The 19849-nt window shown below is 39.8% G+C and overlaps 1 protein-coding gene across 3 annotated transcripts in view; it reads left to right on the top strand.

Moving 5' to 3' along the window:
• The first annotated feature begins 407 nt into the window (after window positions 1–407).
• The window catches only part of SLC15A2 (solute carrier family 15 member 2), a 50572-nt gene continuing 31130 nt past the window's right edge, over window positions 408–19849 (top strand). The window contains exons 1-6 of one of the 3 annotated variants that reach the window (XM_054481088.2): window positions 1137–1159; window positions 2427–2617; window positions 2984–3071; window positions 3956–4097; window positions 18181–18273; window positions 19629–19728. In XM_054481088.2, the coding sequence (XP_054337063.1) occupies window positions 3065–3071; window positions 3956–4097; window positions 18181–18273; window positions 19629–19728 (342 nt within the window). In that variant the 5' untranslated portion in view covers window positions 1137–1159; window positions 2427–2617; window positions 2984–3064. Of the gene's footprint in view, window positions 1160–2426; window positions 2618–2983; window positions 3072–3955; window positions 4098–18180; window positions 18274–19628; window positions 19729–19849 lie in introns of all 3 variants that reach the window. The other 2 variants (XM_054481086.2, XM_054481087.2) reach the window with 2 other exon arrangements.

Consider the following 19849-nt stretch of genomic DNA (forward strand, 5'->3'; position numbering starts at 1 on the left):
CCCAGCCAAAACTCACCATCTTTCTTATCTCCCAAACTCAGTTTTATGATGACTTTCCTTCTCCAATGCATTTTAATCCTCTGCATTCCTACATTCCATTTATGTAACCTCCATACCTGAATAATGACTGATACTAACTCCACTTTTCCCAGCTGTCATGGCATAGTGAAAATTCCAGATCTGCCACTTACTGGACAAGTACTTTGAACAAATTTCTTAACCTCTGGGAACATTACTTTCTATAAAATGGGGATAGTAATATGAATTAGAATAAATGTATATGTTATATATACATACAACATAGATGTAATTCATATATATTAACCTTCCAATAGATGTTCAATAAATTACAGCTATTGTTACCTTGAAATCAGTTTTTCTTTTTTTTTTTTTTTTTTTTGGGAAATGGAATTTCGCTCTTGTTGCCCAGGCTGGAGTGCAATGGTGCAATCTCAGCTCACCGCAACCTCCGCCTCCCGGGTTCAAGTGATTCTTCTGCCTTAGCCTCCTGAGTAGCTGGGATTATAGGTGCCCGCCACCACACCCAGCTAATTTTTTTTTTTTTTTGTATTTTTAGTAGAGACAGGGTTTCACCATGTTGGCCAGGCTAGTCTTGAATTCCTGACCTAAAATGATCCGCCTGCCTGGGCCTTCCAAAGTGCTAGGATTATATGCGTGAACCACCGCGCCTGACCTTGGAATCAGTTTTTCAATCTGTGCTCGAGGTGTTGTGTTCTTAACTATCTTCTACTCCTTTGCTAAGATAATCTTTCTTAAACATAGATTTTCTAATCAGTTCTCTAGCATTGTTTCATTCTATCTTTGGCATGTTTTCACTTTGCTGTGCTGTACTTTTACACATTCTTTTTAACTATAGCTTCCTGCTTTGCTCTGGATCAGGAAGCTATTGAAGCTGACACCCACAGAGTTAAACTCAGTTGCTGAAGCCACCGGCTCCCCCTCCCAGTCCTCCTTTTCAGAGTAGGCTGGCAGCTGTCCTAACTGCCTACTAAAGCCAAATGCTTGAGGAGAGAGAGAGAGTAAGGAGCCAGCCATGAATCCTTTCCAGAAAAATGAGTCCAAGGAAACTCTTTTTTCACCTGTCTCCATTGAAGAGGTACCACCTCGACCGCCTAGCCCTCCAAAGAAGCCATCTCCGGTGAGTCCTTAGATTCAATCCTGCCTCTGAGAGGAATGGCCTCCCTCTTTTGGCTCTCTTCCTTGGGCTCCGGAGCTTCCAGCTGAGCTGTATTAGGGTATTAAAATGATTCTCTCTTGGATTTAGAATTCACCTGAAACCAAATCTAAACAGAAGCTTCCTTTACATAAAGCAGCAGGAAGAGGTAGTCAAAGTTCTTCAGTTGGGATCCAGGGACTTGCTGAATTTCATTGCATATTCTGTTTCCCTGGGGGGAAAAAAGCAATTTGAATGTCCAGGGAAACTTGGCAAGCATTCTTGTCTAGAGAACTGTGTGTGATTGTTCTTTCTTTACCAATATAAAAACTCTGCCCTTAGTTCTCCCTGTGTGCAGAGTCTTCTGCTGAACACCAATGGAAGTTTCAGAATAGATCCAATTTCTGTTACTATGTGTTCCCAGTTTACTGTGAGAGATAGGACACAGAAACAGAGAATAGTAATGTTTTGCATTTATATACTCGCTAAAGCACTTCTAAACTCATCATCTCAGTCAATTCTTACATTAAAATTCTGTAAGTGGGGAGGATGTAGTAATGATAGCCAATATTTACTGAGTTCTTACTGTGGGCCAAAAGGTGATGTTATTCTCATTTCTTTGGAATAACAGAACAGAGGATTTGAGACAGGTGTAGTGACAATGCCAGTATCAGTATGTTAACACAGCCAGTGGCGGTGTTGCCTAACTAGCTAACAGTGTGTCAGCTAAACTCCAGATTGCATAATTCTCAAGCTGTGAGCTGCGAAGGTAAGAAGCCCAGTTCATTGTCTGTTTCAAACAAGTTATTATAAAACATTAAAATATATTAATATTTAGGAGGATCATTTATATATATCCCTAGGGTTAAAAGAATAATACATTACTTTATTATTTTGCCTATTTTTTTAGTTAATGATATCTCTTCTGGTCCCAAAGAATTTAGGGCTACTTGCAAAGATGTATATACTTCTCATGAAATGAGGCAATATAAATCTTACAAGATTTGACTGTACTGAGGACAGATACCTCTATGTCTCCTCTCATGTTAGTTGGTCTATTGTAATAGATAGGGAATTAAAATAAAACATAACATTCCTTATATTCTGACTGATATATTACATGAAAAGCATAATTCTTTTAATGTCCAGTAGGATTATCATGAAAATGTTATAGAATCTCTTTAGTAGGAAGAGTAGGCATTTAATTTTACAGGATTTAAGAACTCTGCCTAAAGTCAATGTGATCAATTAGCTTACCCTTAGGAATCTCTGCCCTCCATGTTGGGCTCTGTGCCTGGCTCCAGCAGCCTCTGAAGTAGAAGCTATCATATTGCCAGGATTCCTCCCAGCATGGCAAACAGAACAGCTGGGGACAAGAGGGGTCAGTCCCCACAGTGGAGCTAAGCAGAGACTGACATCTGAATCTCACTGCTTGGATATCAGGTATTCCATAGGCTACCTCTTTATTCTGTTCCTAGGAAGTAAATATCACCATTCTTCTGCCCCAGAGCCCTAGGCTTTTCATTTAGTAGTTGTGGGAAGATGAGCAGGTCCAAGGAATATTTGAGCAAGTCCATGTAAAATAAACAAGAAACAAAATAATATTCAGATTAGCTTCTATTATTTCTAAATCAGTAATGTAAGCACTTTTAGTGTTACCTAATAGGTGTGTCATGAAGAGTAGAGACCATTGCTCTACTACCTACCATGACGATTTGAAATAAATGAATTTTTCAGTTTTGAAGAAATCTAATTGTTGAAACAGGGAAAAACAGCTCATGCTTGAATCATTGCCTTCTTGTTGAATAGACAATCTGTGGCTCCAACTATCCACTGAGCATTGCCTTCATTGTGGTGAATGAATTCTGCGAGCGCTTTTCCTATTATGGAATGAAAGGTAATTTTGTGTCCAAGAGTCCTACCTACTCTCCTCCACCCACCCTCACCCCATGTTTGTGACAGCCTGGTCTCTTTATATGCACTTATTTCCCGAGTCCACTCTTTCTGCCTTGGTCCAAATTGGTCCTTTACTTTGGCCAAGACTTCCAATAAATCTCTCATAGGATTTCACCTAATATATAGGCCAAGATCAGAAAGGCCTGAGACAAACCAGAACACAGACTTTGAGAATGGGTAAGTGGGTGGAGCTGGACATGATGGCATGTGCCTGTAGCCCCAACTACTTGGGAGGCTGAAGCAGGAGGATTGCTTGGGCCCAGGAGTTCAAGGTTATCGGGCACCTGTAATTGTGCCAGTGAATGGCCACTGCATTCCAGTCTGGGCAACATAGCAAGAACTCATCTCTTAAAAAAAAAAAAAAGTGGGAAAGCTCTCATTATCTGAGTTACATTTTTCATACCTTTTCCTCAGGTATGAGCTAACAGTTCTTGGCTAAGAGCTCATACCTGAGGAGCAGGTATGAAGAATGGAATTCAGATAAGAGCTCTTATCATCTTGTTGCTGGGAAGGAGAAGAGAGGGAAGGGATATTGGAAGCACCATGTTATGTTCATGGTTGGCCTAAATGATGCTAGGGGTGTGCATAGACTGAAGGGAGGAGTATTATATTTGTACATTCAACATAGTCCCATTCACTCCCACAAATCCCATGGGGCCCTGCTTCTACTGCCTGGCAGTCACTTCTCAGTCATGTCACTGATGGGAGTGCTGAAGGCCAAAATCACATTATAAAGACCAGAGATTAAATATTTTTTTCCATAAGTCACTTTAATGCATCTATCTTGTTTTGTCTCCCCACGCCTCCTTTTTTTTCCCACTACAGCTGTGCTGATCCTGTATTTCCTGTATTTCCTGCACTGGAATGAAGATACCTCCACATCTATATACCATGCCTTCAGCAGCCTCTGTTATTTTACTCCCATCCTGGGAGCAGCCATTGCTGACTCGTGGTTGGGAAAATTCAAGTAAGGAAGATGGGAGGTCACATCCCTACGAGTTTCACAGGTTGTGCAGAAGGCTATCACTTCTAGCCTCTTGCTTCTGAGTAAGAACATACCTCTGTCACACGTGAAAAATAAGAATCTCTGTACATCTGTGTAGTGTGGGAAATGAAAAAAAAAAGAATCTCTGTGGCAACAAGGAAAGGCTATTCTTTTCATTATCAGTTTTTCCAATGTGTTTACATCCTCTTCAGTTGCGGTATCTTTTGTTCCTTGAAACTAATTTTAACCTTCCATTCCGTAATTTAATATTAAATCTTGCTCTGATCTTGTTGGAGATAGAGAGCACTATCCACCAGCAAATTTCTAATTTTAGCCAGGTGCGGTGGCTCACGCCTGTAATCCCAGCACTTTGGGAGGCTGAGGCGGGCAGATTGCCTGAGGTCAGGAGTTTGAGACTAGCCTGGCTAACATGGCGAAACCCCGTCTCTACTAAAAATACAAAAATTAGCCAAGCATGGTGGCGGGCACCTGTAATCCCAGCTACTTGGGAGGCTGAGGCAGGATAATTGGTTGAATCTGGGAGGCAGAGGTTGCAGTCAGCCAAGATCATGCCACTGCACTCCAGCCTGGGCAACAGAAGAAGACTCTGTCTCAAAAAAAAAAAAAAAATCGAATTTTAGATGCTTTTATGTAGTTATTTGATACTTTCTCCATCTCTTCTCCAGATTGAGTTATCCCACCTCCTTTAGGATCTTCTTATGAGTGTCTCTTTTCAGCTCTTTTACCATCTATTTCTCTTCTCTAACGTCTTTTGTAGTTTCCTTCTTATGAATCTAATATTTTCATGAGTTAGACTATTGGTTCATTCAGTTCAGTATCTTTTAAGTCCGTGAACATAGCACCAAGAGATATAACATGGTATAATGCTATAATTGTCCCCTATAACATTAAACGGATAAGCTTAGAAATGGATCGTGGATATCCACTGCCCAATTATTTTCTATGGACCTGTCATCCATGGATTTGTCTAAATGAGCATTTCTCAAAGGGCATTCTGTTCAAAACTATAAAACATAATGAGTTATGTGGGAAAATAAAGCTCTTGTGTTCAAACAGGTTTGGAAACTGTTAGGCTGAGCAAAGCTAAAAGTGTTCCCTTACTGCATGACTTCTTATAGCCTTAAATATGCTAATATGAACTATAAAATCTCCACAGAAGGTTGTAGTATGTAGTGTTTCCCAAACTAGTTTGACTATGGACTATTTTTTCTGGATATTTTGTGGACCTAGTGTTCCAAGGAATTCTCTTTAGTAAACAGTGGTTTATAGCTTACTTTGGCCAATATATATTCATTATTCTAAAAGTGTTTAATCAGCACCTAATATATACCTATAGACGTAACACAGTACTGAACGGTTCCTTGACTTGGAAGAGGAATGGTGGGTGAGTAGCTGAGATCTACGTTTGCTACATTTGTAGTAGTAGTCACCAAGTTTATCTAGATAGGAGATTGGCACTACTTGCAGAATAAAAAGTGCAAGCCATAATCTATTTATTCAGTTGTAGAATAAAGATTCATATACATGACATACCACTTTTGTTTATTTAAAAAATAACTTCCTTTAAGATTGAAGAAGTACAGTTACAGGATTTGGTGAGCAATCGTTTCAGAGAAACAATTTAGAGAAATATTAATTCAGAGAATTGTTCAGAGAAAATTTAACAACCTCCACCTGTGCTCTCAAATCAATCCTTCTTGATGTATTTATTATTGTTTTTAATTTATTTTTATTGGGTTATAACTTACATAAAGTACACAAATTCAAAAGCCTTAACTGTACACCTTGATCAGTTTTTATGTATGTATCACCATCACCTAGCTCACTCTCCCTAGGGTCTCTGTACCCTCACTATTCCTCTCTCTTGCCTTCAAATTCTCCCAGAGAACCAGAGTCTTTTCCTTCGACTAGAAGCAGGAGCAAATCTTTAATAGCTTTAAATGAACAAAACTCATCTTGACTCTCTGTTCCTATCATTTTTCTCTTATTACCGTTAACCCCATATTATAAAAATAATCCTCTGTATGTGTTGCCTTTCTCACTCTTCATTATCAGTTCTTATGGTAGAGTAATATAATGTAATGCAATATAATCCAATTCAACTTAATTTGATTTGACCCAATTTAATTCAATAAATGTTTATTGAGCACCTTCTGTTTGTCCAAGGAACCATGGAGGATGAAGAGGTGAATTACACATACTACCTAATTCATATTGTTCATATTCAAATAGCTTTAATACAGATCATATTGTAGTACAATAAGATATACTATAAATTATCTTTTTTCCTTCTGAAATTACTCCCTAAGATCACTGGTAAGTATTTCTTCATTAACAAATTCCAGTGGTCTTTTGTAAATTCTTACTCATTTTGAACTTGTTATTAACATTTCAGTCTGTTTATCATTTCTGTGAAACTCCCTGGCCTTCTCTACAGTATATTTTTCTCACTCTCATCCTCTTATATCTTTTCTTATTTATCTGGCTTCTCTTTTGCCTCTTGTTTACTTCACTCTTTCCTGAGTGTAAGCATTTTCCCAGGTTATAACTTTTACCATCTTCTCTTTGTCTAGATTCTTCCTTAGCAAATTCTGTGGTGTTGATATTAGCTATATGCAGATGGCTCCTCAAATTCCAGTGAATTACATATTGGCATTCACCTCCTCAAATCTGTTCTTTCTTCTGGCTTCTCTACATTCCCACATTCAATCAGTTATCAAATTCTACCAATTCTGTTTGCCACAATCTCTCTCACATTTATCCCTTTTCAGCACAACAGCCACTGCATTAGTTGCCATCACCCAGTTTTGGTCTTCATTGTCTCAATGTCTTTAAATTGAGATATTAAAATGGACATCTAAAATGTTTTTACTGCTTCCCATGTCTTTTTCCTACAATTGAGCATATAGGATACTGCCAAATTAATTTTCCTAAAAGAAATCCTGATCATATTACTACTCTGCTCAGCAATTTCTGATGACTATTAAATCACTGTCTACTAATCTCACTCCAACTGACTTTTCTGTGCTTATTGTCATACTTATCTCCTTTCAAGAATGGCCACTAGAGGAAAATGTAATACTAATATTTCTGTAATCATATCCAATGACATCTCTTTTTCATGTCTGTTTGCATTGTTTTTGCTTCATGGAAACCCCTTCTTCCCCACCCTTTCATGTCCAAACCCTGTAAGGCTCACTCAAATACCACCTATGCTATGGAGTATTCTCTGCCCCCTCATCTTTTACTATAGCCGGAAGTAATTTAGTGTTTTCTGAGTTCTTTGTTTTCTCACCCTTATATGACATTTACTAAACTCTATCTTATTATAGTTATTTAATTATTTATATATGAATCTGATATCTTCTTTCAAACACTTAGAGGACAAAGTCATTTATATATATTTTTCCCCACCCACCCCAGTCATTTATATATTATATGAAGGTATATAATATGTATAATATATAAGTATATATATAATATACATATTTTTTGTTGTTGAGACAAAGTCTCGCTCTGTTGCCCAGGCTGGAGTGCAGTGATGCAATCTCGGCTCGCTGCAACCTCTGCCTCCCAGGTCCAAGCGATTCTCCTGCCTCAGCCTCCTGAGTAGCTGGGATTATACGCATGTACCACCATACCCAGCTAATTTTTGTATTTTTAGTAGAGATGAGATTTCACCATGTTGGCCAGGCTGGTCTGGAACTGTTGACCTCAAGTGGTCCACCCACCTCTGTCTCCCAGATTGCTGGGATTACAAGTGTGAGCCACTGTGCCTGGCTGTGATTTATATTTTTATCCAAGAGCATGTAGAATAGTGCCTAGCACGTAGCAGGCCCACAGTAAATCTTCAAATTCATAAATTTATTCACCCTCAGACCCTCAAATGTAGCCACATGACTGCAGATACATGTAGATAGGCATGAAGGTTACTTTTATTTTATTGTGGGTATTTTGGTTGCTTTTTAAATAAGAAAACTTGGGGGTGATTGGTATCTCTTTCACAAAGGGAGTAGTTTGAGAAAATGTGGATAACTTGTTCTCCTGTAGTCATGTTTGTGTGTGTGTGTGTGTGTGTGCATGTGTGTGTAACATATACTGATGATAACAGCAACAAAAGGGAATAAGTATTTAAAACTACCCTTCCTTAAGTTGGAAAATCAGAAAAAAGACAAGACTGTTTCTTTACTATCTTTTCTAATTTGAACCTGTAGCCTATTTTCTTCATTTGCTAGAGGAAAATGGATAGATTTTTGTTTCAAACCGTTAAGTTCTTCCCCACCTCTCATGTTTCTCTGCCTGAGTATGTGTTTGTGTGTGTGTGTGTGTGGTGTGTGTTTACTTTTAATCTGTGTTACTTTGAGGGTGAAAAGCCTTCTATGACATTAGAAAGATTGTTCAAACCTTGAAGGGTCAATTTCCTGAAGTTAGTAAACAACTTCTATTAAAAATCTTTCCTCTGTTTGCTATCCCAGATTAATAGATAAGTTAAGAGGAAATGGGCATTCAGAGTCCCTGACTCTTGTTTAAGGAACTCCCTATGCCAGGAAAGAAGTGAGGCTTCCTTCAGAGCTACACACAGGAAAGACTAATCAATAGGTACGCAGTGGGAAAACAAAAATTATTAAACATGCATATTGGTTTCTCAAGGATGCTATTTGTAGTGTCAAGTTGGTTTTAAGAAAGGAAAACATTTTTAGTCATAGTTCCTAGATTTTATATCCTATTACCCAGGCTCATCAGTTTTGATTTTTGACCTGGGCAATCACTTAGAACCACTGTCTTAAACGTGTTTATTATGGTTTTTTATTTTAATTTAATTTTAATTTTTATTTTTTATTATACTTTAAGTTCTAGGGTACACGTGCACAACATGCAGGTTTGTTACATAGGTATACATGTGCCATGTTGGTTTGTTGCACCCATGAACTCGCCATTTACATTAGGTATTTCTCCTAATGCTATCCCTCCACCAGCCCCCCACTCCATGACAGGCCCCCGTGTGTGATGTTCCCCCCCTGTGTCCAAGTCTTCTCATTGTTCAATTCCCACCTATGAGTGAGAACATGCGGTGTTTGGTTTTCTGTCCTTGTGATAGTTTGCTCAGCATGATGGTTTCTAGCTTCATCCACGTCCCTGCAAAGGACATGAACTCATCATTTTTTATGATTGCATAGTATTCCATGGTGTATATGTGCCACATTTTCTTAATCCAGTCTATCATTGATGGACATTTGGCTTGGTTGCATGGTTTTGCTATTGTGAATAGTGCTGCAATAAACATACGTATGCATGTGTCTTTATAGCAGCATGATTTATAATCCTTTGGGTATATACCCAGTAATGGGATGACTGGGTCAAATGGTATTTCTAGTTCTAGATCCCTGTCTTCCACAATGGTTGAACTAGTTTACAGTCCCACCAACAGTGTAAGTGTTCCTATTTCTCCACATCCTCTCCAGCATCTGCTGTCTCCTGCCTTTTTAATGACTGACATTCTAACTGGTGTGAGATGGTATCTCATGGTGGTTTTGATTTGCATTTCTTTGATGGCCAGTGATGATGAGCATTTTTTCATGTGTCTGTTGGCTGCAGAAATGTCTTCTTTTGATAAGTGTCTGTTCATATCCTTTGCCCACTTGTTGATGGGGTTGTTTGTTTTTTTCTTGTAAATTTGTTTAAGTTCTTTGTAGATTCTAGATATTAGCCCTTTGTCAGATGGGTAGATTGCAAAAATTTTCTCCCATTCTGTAGGTTGCCTGTTCACTCTGATGGTAGTTTCTTTTGCTGTGCAGAAGCTCTTTAATTTAATTAGATCCCATTGGTCTATTTTGGCTTTTGTTGCCGTTGCTTTTGGTGTTTTAGTCATGAAGTCTTTGCCCATGCCTATGTCCTGAATGGTATTGCCTAGGTTTTCTTCTAGGGTTTTTATGGTTTTAGGTCTAACATTTAAGTCTTTAATCCATCTTGAATTAATTTTTGTATAAGGTGTAAGGAAGGGATCCAGTTTCAGCTTTCTACATATGGCTAGCCAGTTTTCCCAGCACCATTTATTAAATAGGGAATCCTTTCCCCATTGCCAGTTTTTGTCAGGTTTGTCAAAGATCAGATGGTTGTAGATGTGTGGTGTTATTTCTGAGGCCTCTGTTCTGTTCCATTGGTCTATATATGTGTTTTGGTACCAGTACCATGCTGTTTTGGTTACTGTCGCCTTGTAGTATTGTTTGAAGTCAGGTAGCATGACACCTCCAGCTTTGTTCTTTTTGCTTAGGATTGTCTTGGCAATGTGGGCTATTTTTGTGTCCATATGAACTTCAAAGTAGTTTTTTCCACTTCTGTGAAGAAAGTCATTGGTAGCTTGATGGGGATGGCCATTTAATCTATAAATTACCTTGGGCAGTATGGCCATTTTCACAATATTGACTCTTCCTATCCGTGAGCATGGAATTTTCTTCCATTTGTTTGTATCCTCTTTTATTTCGTTGAGCAATGGTTTGTAGTTCTCCTTGAAGAGGTCCTTCACATCCCTTATAAGTTGGATTCCTAGGTATTTTATTCTCTTTGTAGCAATTGTGAATGGGAGTTCACTCATGATTTGGCTCTCTGTCCATTATTGGTGTATAGGAATGCTTGTGATTTTTTTCACATTGATTTTGTATCCTGAGACTTTGCTGAAGTTGCTTATCAGCTTAAGGAGATTTTGGGCTGAGACAGTGGGGTTTTCTAAATATATAATCATGTCATCTGCAAACAGGGACAATCTGACTTCCTCTTTTCCTAATTGAATACTCTTTATTTCTTTCTTCCGCCTGATTGCGCTGGCCAGAACTTCCAACACTATGTTGAATAGGAGTGGTGAAAGAGGGCATCCCTGTCTTGTGCCAGTTTTCAAAGGGAATGCTTCCAGTTTTTGCCCATTCAGTATGATATTGGCTGTGGGTTTGTCATAAATATCTCTTATTATTTTGAGATATGTTCCATCAATACCTAGTTTATTGAGAGTTTTTAGCATGAAGGGCTGTTGAATTTTGTCAAAGGCCTTTTCTGCATCTATTGAGATAATCAGGTGGTTTTTGTTGTTCATTGTGTTCATATGCTGGATTATGTTTATTGATTGGTGTATGTTGAACCAGCCTTGCATCCCAGGGATGAAGCCGACTTGATCATGGTGGATAAGCTTTTTGATGTGCTGCTGGATTCAGTTTGCCAGTTTTTATTGAGGATTTTCACATCGGTGTTCACCAGGGATACTGGTCTAAAATTCTCTTTCTTTGTTGTCTCTACCAGCCTTTCGTATCAGGATGACGCTGGCCTCATAAAATGAGTTAGGGAGGAGTCCCTCTTTTTCTACTGATTGGAATAGTTTCAGAAGGAATGGTACCAGCCCCTCTTTCTACCTCTGGTAGAATTTAGCTGTGAATCCATCTGGTCCTGACCTTTTTTTGGTTGGTAGGCTATTAATTATTGCCTCAATTTCAGAACCTGTTACTGATCTAGTCAGAGATTCAACTTCTTTCTGGTTTGGTCTTGGGAGGGTATATGTGTCCAGGAATTTATCCATTTCTTCTAGATTTTCTAGTTTATTTGCGTAGAGGTGTTTACAGTATTCTCTGATGGTAGTTTGTATTACTGTGGGATTGGTGGTGATATCCCCTTTATCATTTTTTATTGTATCTATTTGATTCCTCTCTCTTTTCTTCTTTATTAGTCTTGCTAGTGGTCTATCAATTTTGTTGATCTTTTCAAAAAACCAGCTCCTGGATTCATTGATTTTTTGAAGGGTTTTTTGTGTCTCTATCTCCTTCAGTTCTGCTCTGATCTTAGTTATTTCTTGCCTTCTGCTAGCTTTTGAATTTGTTTGCTCTTGCTTCTCTAGTTCTTTTAATGGTGACGTTAGGGTGTCGATTTTAGATCTTTTCTGCTTTCTCTTGTGGGCATTTAGTGCTATAAGTTTCCCTCTACACACTGCTTTAAATGTGTCCCAGAGATTCTGGTACATTGTGTCTTTGTTCTCATTGGTTTCAAAGGACATCTTTATTTCTGCCTTCATTTTGTTATGTACCCAGTAGTCATTCAGGAGCAGGTTGTTCAGTTTCCACGTAGTTGCGCGTTTTGAGTGAGTTTCTTAATCCTGAGTTCTAATTTGATTGCACTGTGTTCTGAGAGACAGTTTGTTGTGATTTCTTTTTTTTTTTTTAATTTGCTGAGGAGTGCTTTACTTCCAACTATGTGGTCAATTTTGGAATAAGTGTGATGTGGTGCTGAGAAGAATGTATATTCTGTTGATTTGGGGTGGGGAGTTCTGTAGATGTTTATTAGGTCCACTTGGTGCAGAGCTGAGTTCATGTCCTGGATATCCTTGTTAACCTTCTGTCTCGTTGTTCTGTCTGATATTGACAGTGGGGTGTTAAGTTCTTCCATTATTATTGTTTGGGAGTCTAGGTCTCTTTGTAGGTCTCTAAGGACTTGCTTTATGAATCTGGGTGCTCCTGTACTGGGTGCATATATATTTAGGATAGCTAGGTCTTCTTGTTGAATTGATCCCTTTACCATTATGTAATGGCCTTCCTTGTCTCTTTTGATCTTTGTTGGTTTAAAGTCTGTTTTATCAGAGACTAGGATTGCAACCCCTGCTTTTTTTTTGCTCTCCATTTACTTGGTAGATTTGGTAGATCTTCCCCTATCCCTTTATTTTGAGCGTATGTATGTCTCTGCACGTGAGATGTGTCTCCTGAATATAGCACACTGATGGGTCTTGACTCTTTATCCAATTTGTCACTCTGTGTCTTTTAATTGGGGCATTCAGCCCATTTACATTTAAGGTTAATATTGTTATGTGTGAATTTGATCCTGTCATTATGATGTTAGCTGGTTATTTTGCCCGTTAGTTGATGCAGTTTCTTTCTAGCATTGATGGTCTTTACAATTTGGCATTTTTTGCAGTGGCGGGTACTGGTTGTTCCTTTCCATGTTTAGTGCTTCCTTCAGGAGCTCTTATAAGGCAGGCCTGGTGGTGACAAAATCTCTCAGCATTTGCTTGTCTGTAAATGATTTTATTTCTCCTTCACTTATGAAGCTTAATTTGGCTGGATATGAAGTTCTGGGTTGAAAATTCTTTTCTTTGAGAATGTTGAATATTGCCCCCCACTGTCTTCTGGCTTGTAGAGTTTCTGCCGAGAGATCCACTGTTAGTCTGATGGGCTTCCCTTTGTGGATAACCCGACCTTTCTCTCTGGCTGCCCTTAACATTTTTTCCTTCATTTCAACATTGGTGAATCTGACAATTATGTGTCTCGGGGTTGCCCTTCTCGAGGAGTATCTTTGTGGTATTCTCTGAATTTGAATGTTGGCCTGCCTTGCTAGGTTGGGGAAGTTCTCCTGGATAATATCTTGAAGAGTGTTTTCCAACTTGGTTCCATTCTCCCTGTCAGTTTCAGGTACACCAATCAAGTGTAGATTTGGTCTTTTCACATAGTCCTATATTTCTTTGAGGCTTTGTTCATTTCTTTTTATTCTTTTTTCTCTAAACTTCTCTTCTTGCTTTATTTCATTAATTTGATCTACCATCACTGATACCCTTTCTTCCACTTGATTGAGTCAGCTATTGAAGCTTGTGCATGCATCACATAGTTCTCGTGCCATGGTTTTCATCTCCATCAGGTCATTTAAGGTCTTCTCTACAGTGTTTATTCTAGTTAGCCATTCATCTAATCTTTTTTCAAGGTTTTTAGCTTCCTTGTAATGGGTTCGAACATTCTCCTTTAGCTTGAAGAAGTTTGTTATTACCGACCTTCTGAAGCCTACTTCTTTCAGCTCATCAAAGTCATTCTCCGTCCAGCTTTGTTCTGTTGCTGGCAAGGAGCTGCAATCCTTTGGAGGAGAAGAGGCGCTCTGGTTTTAGAATTTTCAGCTTTTTTGCTCTGGTTTCTCCCCATCTTTGTGGTTTTTATCTACCTTTGGTCTTTGATGCTGGTGACCTACAGATGGGGTTTTGGTGTGGATGTCCTTTCTGTTGATGTTGATGCTATTTCTTCCTATTTGTTAGTTTTCCTTCTAACAGTCAGGTCCCTCAGCTGCAGGTCTGTTGGAGTTTGCTAGAGGTCTACTCCAGACCCTGTTTGCCTGGGTATCACCAGCGGAGGCTGCAGAACAGCAAATGTTGCAGAACAGCAAATGTTGCAGAACAGCAAATATTGCTGCCTGATCCTTCCTCTGGAAACTTCGTCCCAGAGGGACACCCGCCTGTATGAAGTGTCAGTCGGTCCCTACTGAGAGGTGTCTCCCAGTTAGGCTACACAGGCTTCAGGGACCCACTTGAGGAGGCAGTCTGTCTGTTCTCAGAGCTCAAAAACCCTGCTGGGAGAACCAGTGCTCTCTTCAGAGCTGTCAGACAGGGACATTTAAGTCTGCAGAAGTTTCTGCTGCCTTTTGTTCTGCTATGCCCTGACCCCAGAGGTGGGGTCTACAGAGGCAGCAGGACTTGCAGAGCTGCAGTGGGCTCGGCCCAGTTCAAGCTTCCCCAGCTGCTTTGTTTACCTACTCAAGCCTCAGCAATGGCAGATGCCCCCCCCACCCCGCTAGGCTGCTGCCTCGTGGGTTGATCTCAGACTGCTGCGCTAACAGTGAGCAAAGCTCCATGGGCATGGGACCCACCGAGCCAGGCGCAGGATATAATCTCCTGGTGTTCCGTTTGCTAAGACCTTTGGAAAACCACAGTATTTGGGTGGGAGTGTCGTGATTTTCCAGGTACAGTCTGTCATGGCTTCCCTTGGCTAGGAAAGGGAAATCCCCCGACCGCTTGTGCTTCCGGGGTGAGGCGATGCTCCACCCTGCTTCAGCTCACCCTCTGTGGGCTGCACCCACTGTCCAACCAGTCCCAGTGAAATGAGCCAGGTACCTTAGCAGGAAATGCAGAAATCACCATCTTCTGCATCAACCATGCTAGGAGCTACAGACCGGAGCTGTTCCTATTCAGCCATCTTGGAGTTATTATGCTTTTGAATGTCCTCTCCACACTTCTCTTTTCTCTTTCTCTGAGTGGGTCTGTATAGTATGTCCTTTCTCTCTCCTCTTTTTTGTCTGATCAGAACTGACCTTCTTTTCTTCATGCAAGGTCTCTTCCTCTGCCATCACTACACACTCTCAGCCTCTGTATATACCTCTTCTTAGTTCCTAAGCACCTATTAAGAATGGCTGTGGCTTTTTATATTCTTATGGTGAAATAAAATGTATTACTTCTTTCTCTTCCATTTCCTTTTTCCACATTAACTTATTCATGATAAAACCAAAGGAATGCTGGATTATGGGTTAAATATAGAAGCTCTACACCTAACCCTAATACTAATTAAAATGTCACTTTGGGGCCAGGTGTAGCGGCTCATGCCTGTAATCCCAGCACTTTGGGAGGCTGAGGCAGGATGATTGCTTGAGGCCAGGAGTTTGGGACCAGCCTGGTCAACATAGCAAGACCCCATCTCTACAATAAAAAAAAAGTCACTGTTCATTTATTTATTTTTATTTTTATTTATTTATTTATTTTTTATTTCTTTGAGATGGAGTCTCGCTCTGTCTCCCAGGCTGGAGTGTAGTGTTGTGAGATCTCGGCTCACTGCAACCTCCACCTCCTGCTTTAAAGTGATCCTCCTATCTCAGCCTCCCAAGTAGCTGGGATTACAGGCATGCACCACCATGCCTGGCAAATTTTTGTATTTTTAGTGGAGGTGGGGTTTCACCATGTTGGCCAGGCTGGTCTTGAACTCCTGACCTGAAGTGATCTGTCCACCTCAGCCTCCCAAAGTTCTGGGATTACAGGGGTGAACCACTGCAACTGGCCCAAAAGTCACTGTTTAGAAATGTCATTTGACCTGTCTGGATTTCAGTTTCTTGATTTGTAAAATTGAAGGATTAGTGAAGTCAACCTAAAGCATTTTTGTGTCCTATGGTTGGGATTACAATGACCCTAATATCTCATTTCAAATGCAGAATTTTCAGGTCTCTTGACTTCTTGCTCCTCCTATTAGTTTCCTGCCATTAGTTTCCTCTCTTATAGCCTTCATATTTAACTATTTCCTATAAGGTTTTTGTTTGTTTGTTGTTTTTGTTTTTTTGTTGTTTTTTTAATCTATAAGTTGCCTATTTTCCTCCTAAACCACTTACACTTCTCTCATTCATTTAGTCCAAGCTTGTCCAACCTGCAGCCTGCAGGCCACATGTAGCCCAGGACAGCTTTGAATGTGGCCCAATACAAATTTATAAACTTTCTTAAAACATTATTAGATTTTTTTTTTTAGCTCACCAATTATTGTTAGTGTTGGTGTATTTTATGTGTGGCCCAAGACAATATATCTTCCAATGTGACCCAGGGAAGCCAGAAGATTGGACACCCCTGATTTAGTCCATCAATTGGATATTGATTTTACTACCCAGACTATATCACTCCAGCTCAAACTCCTTTTTTTTTTCCTCTATGATGATCTAACATAGATCATCTGTTTGGGGTTCATGATAGCTAGCATTTTTTTTTCTGATCCTTTTTATTCCCTTTCTATTTATTCTTTTTATTACAACAAAGAGAACCTTTCTCTAGAAGATGCTACAAGATCTTTTGGGAAAGCTTGTCCCCTCCCCTGATGTTTATTAGTCCTAGATTAGTCACCTAACTTCTTCTTTTTTTTTGAGACAGAGTCTTGCTCTGTCACCAGTCTGGAGTGCAGTGGCACCATCTCTCGGCTCACTGCAACCTCTGACTCCCTGGTTCAAGCGATTCTCCTGCCTCAGCCTCCCCGCTAGCTGGGATTATAGGTGCATGTCACCACGCCCAGCTAATTTTTGTATTTTTGGTAGACACAGGGTTTCACCATGTTGGTCAGGATGGTCTCGATCTCCTGACCTCGTGATCTACCCGCCTTGGCCCCCCAAAGTGCTGGGATTACAAGCGTGAGCCACCGTGCCCGGCCTAGTCACCTAACTTCTTGTCCCCTACCCGCCATACACTTTAAGTTCTCTTCCCTAGAAAGCTTACCCAAGGATTAGGCACTTAGAATGAGAAATCCACATCCTGAGAGTTCTGACATCTCTGGCCTCTCTTTGCTGTCTTTATTCCATTCTATTCTCTGTATTCCACATTAGCATATAACACCTTAAAAACTGCAGGTGTAAACTGTGTAATTTCCAAGGTTCATTATAATGCTAACATTCTACTTATATGTGGGAATGCTGGTGTGGTAGTACACATCAGGAATATATGTTGTAGTGTGCCATATTTCAATGTGTGAATCTCTCTATATGTTCTTACTGGAGTTCCTTATTCTTCTACTTTCTATTTGCTGTTCAAGTTCTTTGAGAAAACAATACAACAGGATGTTCCTTCCAACTGCATGATTTTTGTCACTGGACAGTCTATTCTAAGTCCCTGGCTCCTTTCTTACCCTTGTTAACTTGTCCCTGAGGAAACTGTGGTGAGGATTACAATTAATCCAAGAGTCCAAGTTACCTAGGCTGAACCCGAGAGCTTTTTACCTCCCAGTGCTTCTTGAGTTTTGAGGAAGTCGTTTGGGTTAGCCACTCCTGTTTACTTGGAGTTCTTCCTTGACCCTTCGTGCTCTCTACAGCAGAAGATATTCCTTGAGAAAAACACCTAAGGTCCAAATATCCTCTTCTACTGGTTCTCCCAATTTAAAGCATTGTCACTTTTGCTACAAATCCACCTTGTTCTTGTCATGTCTGTACAAAGTAGGGTTTCTCTGTGTATGTGTGGAGTGAGTGGGTAGAGGCAAAGGGGAAGGTGAGTATAGAAAGGGAACTTGAACGGAATGTCTATTACCTCTAACACTAAAGAGTGAAGAATTCCACTCCTTTTTCCTAGTCTGTTCACTTCATTCACCATTATTGTCTCTATTTGGATTTCTCAGATAATTCTTTCCTCCTCCCTCCTCCTCCTCCTCCTCCATTTATCCCCACACTGAGAACAGTATGAACCCTAAGTCTGTATTATTCAAGTCTCTCAATTCTGGTTTTAGACTGACTGATTTAGCTCTCTCAACAGGACAATTATCTATCTCTCCTTGGTGTATGTGCTTGGCCATGTGATCAAGTCCTTGGGTGCCTTACCAATACTAGGAGGACAAGTGGTACACACGTGAGTAAAATCATGGAATCAACTAAACTACTTTTCTCAGACATTCGTTACAAATGATTTTCTGTTTTCTTACCAGAGATGTCCCTTTATTTTCAATCTACAGTTTTACTACAAAACTGGTTAAGAAAAACCGTCTTATGACCAGTTGAACTCTTTCCTACTTTATCTGAGCTCATCTGTTTTTGGGACTTGTAGAATGCCTAGTTAGTATCCTCTTCATATGCTTGAAAATAATCAAAACCTTCATACCCTACATATTCCCTCACCTTTTTATTCATCCATGCATCTATACTTTACCAGGGTTAAAAAAAACTCTATAATGTTTCCTTATAATTAATTGTAGAAGTCATACTCAAAGCTTCGAATATTTACATTTATGTGTAGTTCCATATATTTCAGTTGCTATTGATGTTTATGGGATCAGAGGCATTTGATAAATTCTGATGTCTGTCTATTCAGTCAGAAGAGAGTATTACAGCTGTTCACAAAGCAGTTTATATGTATTCATATTATAATGTGCCTGTGTGCCTGTGTACATGTGTTTATCCTATGAGTTAGAAATTTTGTTTGTTTGTTTGTTTGTTTTTAGACAGAGTCTTGCTCTGTTGGCCAGGCTGGAGTGCAGTGGTGTGATTTCGGCTCACTGAAACCTTTGCCTCCTGGGTTCAAGTGATTCTCCCACCTCAGCCTCCCGAGTCACTGGGATTACAGGTGGCTGCCACCATGCCCGGCTAATGTGTGTATTTTTAGTAAAGATGGGGTTTTACCATGTTGGCCAGGCTGGTCTTGAACTCCTGACCTCAGGTGATCCACCTGCTTCGGCTTCCCAAAGTGCTGGGATTACAGACGTAGCCTCTGCATCTGGCCTTGATATTTAATAAATATTACTTTCTTATTGGTGTCCCGTCAAAAATCTTTGACACTGTTGCTATTAATTATGATGAATTTGAACTTTTTTTTTAAATTTTGGTAAGGATATGTGAGATCAGGTCATTAAAAGGTCTTTCTATTGAAGTACTCCTTTGACCAAAACAAGATTGGGAACCAATGTGTTAGCTTTGGAGTTCCTTCAGTATCTGTTTCTATCGGATGCTCATAAGGGGTAAATGGAACTACCAGGGATGAAATCTTCCAACATAATGCATACTTTCTTGCAGAGGCTGAAAGATCATAAATAGGGTAAGTGCCCATGAATACCTCCTAGGAATAAAGGCAAATGGAAAGTACCCATGGGGTAGAAATGTGAAGGGGATCTTTGCCCTTGTACACATTTTTTCCCCTCTGCAGCTCTGTAGTCCATCTCTACAGGTGCATTTAGTATCAACATGGTTGGCATTCTCACCTCTCCATTTCAGAGTCCTATCATTGATCGGCCTGAGTCTAATAGCTTTGGGGACAGGAGGCATCAAACCCTGTGTGGCAGCTTTTGGTGGAGACCAGTTTGAAGAAAAACATGTAAGAATCCTGTTATTTTGTATTTTCAAGAATATAGAGCCAACATTAACGGGGGTATCTGGCAGGTAGCCATTTGCCAAGATTGAAGTAATCTACTGGTCAAATCTTATCTGAGCAGTTG

This window comes from Pongo pygmaeus, chromosome 2 (assembly GCF_028885625.2).
Source record: "Pongo pygmaeus isolate AG05252 chromosome 2, NHGRI_mPonPyg2-v2.0_pri, whole genome shotgun sequence".
In the NCBI taxonomy this organism is placed as follows: Eukaryota; Metazoa; Chordata; class Mammalia; order Primates; family Hominidae; genus Pongo; species Pongo pygmaeus.